The 10,664-nt window shown below is 36.3% G+C and overlaps 1 protein-coding gene across 1 annotated transcript; it reads left to right on the top strand.

Moving 5' to 3' along the window:
* The first annotated feature begins 4,600 nt into the window (after window positions 1-4,600).
* LOC118739887 (serine protease easter-like) lies at window positions 4,601-10,187 on the top strand. The gene is made up of 9 exons (XM_036471382.1): window positions 4,601-4,711; window positions 4,788-4,954; window positions 5,014-5,059; window positions 6,620-6,777; window positions 6,863-6,926; window positions 7,426-7,595; window positions 7,658-7,798; window positions 9,229-9,376; window positions 9,442-10,187. Exons 1-9 carry the CDS (start codon window positions 4,651-4,653, stop codon window positions 10,161-10,163), a joined length of 1,677 nt encoding a protein of 558 aa, XP_036327275.1. The 5' UTR covers window positions 4,601-4,650; the 3' UTR covers window positions 10,164-10,187.
* Window positions 10,188-10,664: the final 477 nt, after the last annotated feature.

The raw sequence follows: 10,664 nt of genomic DNA, 5'->3' as shown, positions 1-10,664 counted from the left end.
GCGGTTTTACTTTTTGCAAAGAGTTGCCACCTTTAAAAAATTTAATTCATACCTTTTCAAAAACTAAATCATTTATTACAAAATAGCTATAATTCAAAATGGGTTTGTTTCTTAACTTAAGTGTTAGAAGGTTGCCACCTGTTTAAAAATCAATTGGCACAACACCGACTTCCTTTGCCCTTTGAATACTACTAGTGCCATTCTTCCCAGAAAAAATCTCAAAACATGTTAATAGGCATGTCTAGAATCTTATCAACCATTTAGTTGTAGAAAAGAAAGCGAGCGAGCTTACCCACTCGAATAGTCTACCAAAAATGATAAAAAGTTAAAGTATATGCACATGAATTTTTCACAACAACTTTGTAGATTTCCTATTCAGGAGAAAAATAAGTTCGCATTTTGGACATTCAAGATATTTTCTTCTAAACTGCATTTTTAAGCAACATATTCGTCTTGTTCGTAAATGGTATACGATTGGCACTTTTTTAAGGGCGTCAAAACTTGTACAGACGAGGCGCAAGGGTGAATAACTAACCACAACACAAAGAAGAATAACAATTCCCACCCGCAACAATAACAAAAACATCATAGTCGTCATGCAGTTACAATGAAACAAACAAGCACAACAAAAAACAAAATTACAAATGTAACAAATCAGTTGCAATAACAACAAAAATAACAATAACAAGAAGGCAACAACAAAAACCATAAACGCTTGTGAGTGGCAACAATAAGCGTAATAATGTTGATAACTGTAACAGTAGTATGACAACGACAAAAATAATAACAACAACAATAGAACGAAGGCAATGGCAACGGCAACGCCAACTGCAATGATGACAACAATGGTAATGACAACAATAGCAAAGTAGTGGCAACATTGCCAGCAAATGTATTGCCACAATTTACTTGCACAAATTTACATAACTGCATATGTACATACATACATACATGCGCCAGTACGAACATACGTACATATGTATGTGTGAATTTTCAGGAAAGCTAGCCAAGCTCAATTCTCTTTGTATGTAGTTGTTACTGCAAGCAGCTTTAGTTGCTTATATAAAATCCGGTTTTTATTATTGTTGCTGTTGCAACTGCTTCCGTTGGCACGCATGCAACACGCATTTGTAAGTCGTTTGCTATTGTTGTTATTGTAGTGTTTTTTTTTTTGTTCATCTGCTTATTGTTACAGAGTGACTTTATCCCTGCGATCATTTGTCGCTTAAAATCATGTTGCATAAGTAATAAGGGCAATGCACACACACACACGCACATTTGCGTGTTGACTTTTACAAAATAACATAAACACAGCAAAACAAATACTTGGAGGTTTTGAGTGTAAGGAAGTAGTTCAACCCTGGTAGGGACAAGCATTAATTTGCTAAAATGTGTTCGTCGCGAAAAGTTTATTTTACAGATATATATATATTTTTGGAAAAATTAGTCTAAACCTGAGATACATACCAAAAGCATGGATATTGGTAAAGGTCTTCTGTATACCGAAGGTAGGCAGAGCCTCTCTTATGAAGCCTAATGATTTTTTATCGATCAGTCTTTCTCCTCTCTTCCTAAAAATCCTAGGAAGTATACTGGACAGCGTTGCCATTTTAGCCGTTTTCCGGCTAGATTTAGCCGGTTTTGATAGCAACTAGCCGGAGAAAATTCGATCTAGCCGGCAGCCGATTTGTTAGCCGGTTTGTAAAAAAAAGTTAGCCGTTTTTAGCCGATTTTACTATTTGCCTAATTTTCAGGTGCAAAAAGTAAACAAGTTGTTCGAAAGCAATAATGCAGACCCAATGAAGATTTTTAATGAACTCAATGTTTTACTTTCGCATCTATGCTCCCTAGTGGTTATTAGCGCGGACACATTTAATCCTATATGCTCCCCGTTGGAACTATACCTTGCTCCATTTACTCAGTTTTATCACAGTTTTGAAGAGTAATTAAAAACAAAAGTAATCACAAACGCTTTTGACCACGAAGCCGAGAAAATAATTCGAGAAAATGGTCGCTATTTTATTATCACTTTAATAAAGAAATTACGCCAACGCCTCCCTACAAATATTGCCACACTAAAAAAAATTTACTTTTTTCGGTTGGAAATGCATTAAGAGTTATTAAACCAAAAGTATTTGTTCAACTACAGCAACAAAAACACAAATATAATGCCGACGAGATAACATCCATAGAGATGCAATGGCAACGGTTAACGTTACATACCTGGAGTAATTTAGACTTAACTGTAAAATTTTGGGCCGAAGTTTATCAATTTCGAAATGCCCTTGGAGAAAACCCTTTTGCTGACCTTTGCAACCTAGTTTTTAGTTTTCTTGTTTTGCCTATAAGTAATGCAGAAGTAGAGCGAATATCTAGTTCAATGAATATAATAAAAACTAAGCAAAGAAATCCAATGTGCGTTAAAACGTTAAACGCTATTTTATATATAAGATACGGTTTAAAACGTGAAGAAAAATGCTGCCATAATTTTACTGTAGATGACGATCTCTTAAAATTAATGAATTCAGGTGATATATACAATAGTGATTCATTTGATGATGAGGAATATACACTCGATATAAATTAATGGTCTTAACTTGTCTTTCGTTTCTTGCGATTTATTTAAATAAAGCATATGGATTTTCACTAAAACATTTTAGCCGTTTTTTGCCCGAGTCTATGTGAAATTTCACTAAAACATTTTAGCCGTTTTTAGCCGCTTTTTTTTGCCAATCTAGCCGGTCGGCCCAAAAAGTTCTGGCAACACTGATACTGGATACAAGATAGAAAAAGATGGATCGCGCACGCCTATTCTGATGGCAAATATGTGGAAGCCGAACCCCACAAAATCGTTTTCGAGAAATCCTTGGCATACAATTCGAATTCGAGCTCTGAATTGGTGTTACTTTGGATGAAGGCAGCCGCATCAAGCTAACGATCCATTCCTTCTACAGCCAGTTTGAAGTACTATATCTATAAGATCATTGAGGCTAACTCTTGATATTGTACTCATAGCGCACGTAATGCTTACACTTATGCTTCTCTACGGCCCATTCTTCATAGAAACCCTGAACTTAAACATGTTCCTACGCAACCAGATTGCATTGATCTCATGTGAGAACAAACAAAACACAAAAGCTTGTTCCCGAATACAGATTTGCACCAAACACATTACTGCACTCGGTTTGCCTGTATCTCCACTTGAATATTCCACGTGTAAATGAGTAAATTTAAAAAACATCCTAATTCTATTGCAATCGAAGTGACATCTGAGCACTGTACGATAGGCTTTTGTCGCACTGCCATAACGGCGTGATCAATGGGTTACAAACCTAACTAAAGTGTACGTCGGTAATGTTGTGCGGATGATCTTTGAGCCTCAAAAACCGTAGCATACTTTTAGGCGTTTTCGTCGGCTAGCAAAACGAAAATAAATTATTAGTGCATTGTCCAAAGTGGGAACACAGATTATTCTTATTGTGCATATTGTTAGTTGTTATTTACCCTAACGGGAAACGCGAACTTGTGAATCAAATTCCTAGTTCCGTACTAGATCTTCAACGCCAAAAACGACCCAGACCGATAGTAAGCACATAGATCCACACCAGTTCAAAATCAGCGTATTGTGGTACTTTTAAAAAACTATTTTATTTCACTTTTTTCATTAGAAATCTATATATAAGGTAACGAATTTAGAACTGGCACGGAACGATAGATTTTAGGGCTAGTTCGGAACTATCGATATATGGGTGGGGGCAGCGGGGGCAATTGACACTTCCTAGGGCATCGCCATGTTAAACTCGCCAGTTGTTTGCATGCAAAAGAGATTTATCGCTAACCAGTACTAGGTCTAAATGTACAAGAAGCGCACCAGTTCAGAACTATAGATTTTCCCCACAGGGTAAATATTTTATTTGCACACTTTTCTAGGCTCTATATTTCACCGTGCGACAAAAAGCAAAAACAATTTAAAACACATGAAGATATTCTGTGGAATTTAGAAAAATTAAAATGTTTGGGATTGCAAGGTCGAATGTCGAATATGTATTGAAAAGAAGTGTATATATTAGACTTTAACATGTAATATTTTCAAAAATAAATATTTCAAACTATCAAAGATGTTAAATAATACAAATTTTAAGAGCACATTTACAATAATTTTCCGTCCTTGTGCACAAAAACTTTATCCTTTTCAATTCTGCAGAATTTTCTCATGTATGTAATACCCACATGGGGTTATTCAAATTTATTTATTATTTTTTTTAATATTTTGAATTTTCAATTTTAAATTAATCCATTAATAATTATATCTTTGAAATTTCAGAGTTCTTTAAAATAGATCCCGAGGTCTGAGAGAAAACCCAAAAATAAGCCCCTACTATCTGGAGTATATTGATTTTTATATAAATCAAACCTATACACGCGGTTGAACCACCCTTTATTTTATAAAAATTTCTGAATGAAAAACATATGCATCTACTAGGCATTTCACTGATTGCAGAGCAATAAAGAAATTTCCTCTTTTGCATACAAAACGAAGAAAGTGATTTTATTTTCACTGCAGAAAATAACTCAAAACAGTTCGCTAGTGATCGTTGTAGGGAGAGGTAGTCACTGTTTAATATAATTGCAAGTTCGATTCAATAAACAATGGAACTTAGAGCGATTTTAATGTTGAGCGGTTTTCTTATCTTCACTGAGATCGCTGGTTGTAAGTAGCGACAGAGAATTTTATGTTTAGTCATTTTCTTTCAATATAAATATTTATTCGAACGTCTAACTCATAGATGCTATTGACAATGCCTGCCGAACATATGAAGGAACATATGGTGACTGCATTCCTTTGCAGAATTGTGATAGCTTATTTAAAATTGCTTTGAAACCAGATCTACAAGTAGCAGACATATATTTTATTAGAAGACGAAAATGTGGCGTTGCCAATAATATACACTACGTAAGAATTTTAAATCAAAAACTTAAATTTCTTATTTTATATTATAATAATTTTCATAGGTTTGCTGTCTAAAAGAGGAAAATCGAGTAACTCCAAAACCTACTTGTAAGTAAATTTGACTATTTAGGTAGATATTTTTTTTACCCGATGTTTAAGAAGTCTGTACTATGGCACTGAAACCTGTATCAAAATCTAAAAAATTAGAGGATAGAGTATTCTTAAGTGCCGTTTTATCAAGTAACCTGTAGCATTAAAGCTTACTTTATATTTAAAGGTTGCATTAAAATTTATTATTGCATCTTAAGTAAAGCATTTTATTATCAGTTTTAAATTGGTTTACAACCAAGGAACATAGCACATATGTCAAAATCCGATAAAACAAATGCTTAACTTTACATATAGCTGCATTTTTAATCCTACCTTTATATATAACGTGAGCTTTAAAGTTATATATAACGTGAGCTTTAAAGTTGAAGTTACTCTTTCGATTATAGGTACGCGTCTCCTCCTCACACTCGCTTAAAGCAAAATTTCCCACTTTATATAAAATTCATAAAAATTAAAAAAATATCATCAAAATTTCAAACTTTTTACTCAAAATCTTAAAAAAAAAATCGAGTACGCAGTTTTGTAGCCCATCCATTGTTAGTAAAGCAAAGAGCAACTCTTAAAATTACCGTTGATTATCTAGAATTTTTTTCTTTGCGCATTTTCTTTCGTATAAAACTAGATTTTGATCTGACTGTATGTATGTAGGTAGGTATGTATGGAGTTTCGTCCTAAACCGATCATAACTAAATTTGGCACACCTACTGCAGGCATCCCAAGAACAGTCATAGGCTAAGAATGGTTTTGGCATATCTAGGTGCGTGGCACTGGCTATACAGATACGATTTTCATGACGTAAAAATGCCTTAGAAAGTATTTGTTTGAGAGCATTGGAGCTTGATTTGGATATTTCACCGCCCTGCATACCAGTTTTTTTACCCACCACAACTAATTGAAGTTCTGACTTTCTTCTTTGGAACGAACTGTTTACTTTAATATGGCGATGCCCTAGGAAGCAGTCAATTATCCGACTCTGCATTTGATTTCAACTACTTTAAAATGCATTTGGCTTAAAACGCTTCAAAGTCGGTATGTTTCGTTTAAATACGCTTTCGTTTTGCACTTCACAGATGCTTTTTCATAGATCGGATACACAAAACGAAATTTTTTATAATCACTTTAACATGATGCCCCTCACTAGATTCGAACCCGGACCTTCTGGAAGCTAACAAGTAACAGCAGGCATATCTGCACGCTCAGCTAAAGCCAGACATGTAAATATGCTTTCGAATGTTCGGTTTGAGTTGTGTGCAAGCAGCAAGTCAATTGTATGACTCCGTATTTGATTTTGACTACTTTAAAATGCATTAAAGTAGTCAAAATTAGCGTTGGAAATATTAAAAACCGACCGTAGAGTATCCCGGAAAATTTACGTTCACGCGGCGTCTCCCTGAAACCATTTTAAGCTAAACTTAGATGGATTGGTATCTCTCATATTATCATAACTAAGTCTACCGAAATTTTATAATTTCATAATTTATGCCTATAAAATTTATTTAGATAATTTTTTTTTTATGCAAGTGAAAGGGTTTCCTTTTTCTCTCCTGCAACTTGTAGATAGTACCTGCCAGACACCAAACTCTGTTCTTGGATTATGTAAACCTATTAAGGGTTGCAGCGTCTTAATGAATCTGGTGCGGAAATCAACGAGATCATCTAATGAAACAAGCTTTCTGCAAAAGAGTCAATGCGGATATATAAATGGAGAGTTTATGGTAAGCTCATACAATTTTCGCATAAAATAATTTATATCAATTTTAACGTGTAAACATGCATGGCTAAACAAATACTTGATTTAAGGCTTGTTGTCCGGTACATCCAACTGTATCAGAAATCCAGCAGACGGCCACGACAATCGCGACAGGTAAGCAACATCTATCGTTATGGACTATCAAATAAGATGGCTTTGCCTGATAGTCGCCCATCGATGGCTGAGTCGAAGATCGACCTATCTCTGCAGGAAGTTTGAAAACGCCCTATCTCAGAAACCAAACAACAACGCCCTACTCAGAATTTGGTTGAAGAAAGTCCTATTTTAGAATTATATTTAAAAACGCACTTTCTCATCTGGCGATTCAAAAACGTCCTATCTTCAAACATTTTCAATGTATTTTCGTTTGAGATAGGGCGTTCTCCAGCCAAATTCTGAGATCTAAACAAATAAGGAGAGAGGGTGTTTTCAATAAAATTCTAAAATATGGCGTTTTTCAATTAAATTCTGAATTAGGGCGTTCTTGAAAAGTTTTCTGAGATAGGGCGTTTTCGAACTGGCTGTCGTCCAGCTATATTATGTTCAAGATTTCGCACTTTTTTGACTTGTACATACTTTCTTTGTATGTTTTACATTCTCACAAATCTTTTAGTAATTTCCCCACCGCCATTGTGCCAACCACCAAGCAGCACTCCAGGAAAATGCATACCGATTGGAGGTTGTAAATTTTTGCTTGATTTGGTTAGAAAATACAACAGAACACACGAAGAAACTACTTTCTTAATACACAGTAAATGCGGATATGCGAACAGAAATGTTTTGGTGAATGACTCAACTATTAATAATTTGATTTATTTTTAATAACTGACCTATTCTGCCGCCAGGTGTGCTGTCCCCTATCAAAAGCTGATGATAGTTTCGTAGGCATAACAATGGAAGCGGGGAGTATGTCTCCTAATTTTGCAATCATCAATTCTACAGAGGAAGGACCAAATGAAAATGTCAAAGAAAATATCATTGATAAGGTATGTATCGTTTATAACTATTGCAATTTTATTTTTCCGATGTAACTAGTCGTCACCGCAACTCATCACAATTTTAAATCTCTAGCACATTACTTTGGTTAAAAATCGCCGTAGTATTGAAGTCTAATTCATCCTCTTCATTTTTAGCGCTGTAATTGTCTAAGTGATCTGTGTCCAATTGAGCCGTTTGGCATCGAATGGCGCTTGAGGAAGCCGCACTGGTTTTGCGTGGATACCAAATTCACGAATTGCGGCAGATAGGCATATTCTTTTCGTACTGTCGATATCATCCCTTTGTCGATGACGTTGTGTGTTGATCCTTCTCTCGCGAATATTCCTTGCAGACTTGGCGGTTCAGTTCAGAAGGTTGAACCCGAGGTGGTTGGTATAGATGTATCTCTGGGGATTGGTTGAATTCCAATCGGATGGTATAGTGTTGTCGGACGATGGTATATTGACTCCGTCATTATCGATTTGGGCTGAAGATTCATTTTCTCTGCTGACTTCAGTGCTGTAACAGTTTAGCAAATTGCAAAAATGTTCCGTCCATAATGTTATGGGTCACTTGATTCTCGTAGTTGCTCTGGCAGAATTTTTCTTTAGTCTTGAAAGCTCCCGTAAGTCGCCTAATTTTGTGATACAATTTTCGGTCATTCTTTCTATGGGCCAGCATTTCTGGCTCTTCGCAGTCAGGTATTTCGACCACTATCTCTTTTTATCACAGAAAATACTTCCTGCTTTCCTCTTCTATATCGGTATTACATAGCTTGATTTTCGCCGGATCACAACATGACTCTTCAGGAAGGAAGTGTGGATACTTATTCACATACATATGTTAGTTTGTTGAAGAGCACTCTCTGCGAGCAGTGAGGGCAGGTGAATATGCCATAGCCGTAAAAAGATAGTTGCCCTAATCGCTGTTTAGCGTTTAGATCGCACGTACGTCTAGAATACTGAATACGTTCCTTCCGTCTATCACAACATCGTCTACTTCGTTTGCCGTTTTTTGATTTGGAGCCACCTTGAGTTCTTTTATACTGAAACCTAGTGCTATAGGCTACCACGGCCAAGTCGATCAGTATAAATCTGCTGTCGGACGTTTCGTAGTACCGAATTTTCTGAAAGTAGGACTAAATATCACGCCTCTTCCACCCTGAAATCAAAATTGTGAACGTCCAGATATTGCTGATGATTATCTTTAAAACGTTCGCCATCATCGTTACGAAAATAAGGGGGTCTAATCCGAAGCTTTTTCTTATTTTACATTAGGAGTCAATTTTACGGGGCGGGTCTCAAACCCAACGCACAAACAGAAACTGTGTGAATTTTTTATAGTACATGTTTAGTGAACAGAAATCTAGTTAAGTTACATATTTAGTTCAATTTTAGATGAAAAATTCAGTGACTTTCTAACAATATACACTTTTCAGAAAAATTACACCGTTGCACCGGCAAATCCAATGAGCTTACCGTCCCCGCCAGCGTGTGGCAGAGCTAATATTGGAAATCGTATATTTGGTGGTAATGAAACCAGTATCGACGAATATCCCTGGACAGCGCTGCTGCTTTATACCAATAGTAGGCACTGCTAAACTTTACAAAAGAAAAATAAATCTCCAAACTCATTAACTATAACTTTGCAGGCGATGACGACTTAGATTTTCTATGCGGCGGTTCTCTCATTAACACAAATTTCATACTCACCGCAGCGCATTGTATAGCCGAACGTGATCTGCCGAGAGATTGGCATCTCACTGGTGTGCGTTTGGGTGAATGGAATACCAGAACGGAGCAGGACTGTGAATATGACAATAATGGCAATACATTTTGTGCGCCAGCGCATCGAGATATCGATGTGCAGACAACAACAATTCATCCGCAATACAGCAGCGGTTCTAAAGTAAATGATATAGCTTTGTTGCGTTTAGCAGAAAGCGTGGATTATACAGATTTTATAAGCCCCATATGCCTACCTTTGACGGCGAGTCAGCAAGCGGCGAGATATGAAGGTGCCGCAGCGGAAATTGTCGGTTGGGGAGCAACTGAAAGGAGCTCACATAGTGAAATCAAATTAAAAACAATTGTCACAGTTATGACTGCCACTCAGTGTGGTTTAAATAACTTGCGTAGTCGAATTACAATTGGTGATAAGCAAATATGCGCGGCTGGAATTGGTACCGATTCTTGTCATGGTGATTCTGGTGGGCCACTTATGCTACTGGAGACAGAGAATGGCAAAGTGGCTTATCATTTGATTGGTTTGGTTTCGTTTGGCACTGGCAATTGTGGAAAGACGAGGACGCGTGGCATTTATACACGTGTTGGAGCTTATCGGCAGTGGATCGAGGAGACTATTGCGAAATAGTGTTTGAATATATATATTTTTTTATTATTTTGTACAATACTAGTTATCTGCTTCTGTATCTCTTAGTATACTACGGTTTTTTCGTTTTAATAAAATGTATCCGCATTCAGTGCATAAAATTGCTTTGATTACGTAGCAGTACTTTCGATAAAGTGGATGCCTATAGCAAGTAGAGAAAGCGGCGTCAAAGCGGAAGCCCAGACAGCTTTAATTTTTTTGTGGCTCTGAGAAAATTCTGTTGGAATGGGACCATTTTGCCAAAAATGTGAGTCTTTTTGCGAGCTGAGAACTGTAGGAAGGGCTTTAATGCGTAAAAGACGAATAGCTTTTATAAAGCGACCAAACATTTTTCTTCAGTTTTGACATAACTAAAAATTTGTGCACAGGTGTTAAAATGCCAGAAATTTATTGCCGGTTTTCTCATGACAAAAGTTTATGTCTTGTTTTTGTTTTGTAAAATTAAAAAATAACCAAAAATTTATGTCCAGTTTTTAAAATGTC

Source organism: Rhagoletis pomonella, unplaced genomic scaffold (genome assembly GCF_013731165.1).
Source record: "Rhagoletis pomonella isolate Grant_MI unplaced genomic scaffold, Rhpom_1.0 Rhpom_scaffold_00005, whole genome shotgun sequence".
Classification (NCBI taxonomy): domain Eukaryota; kingdom Metazoa; phylum Arthropoda; class Insecta; order Diptera; family Tephritidae; genus Rhagoletis; species Rhagoletis pomonella.
This window is presented reverse-complemented; position numbering and strand designations above follow the sequence as displayed.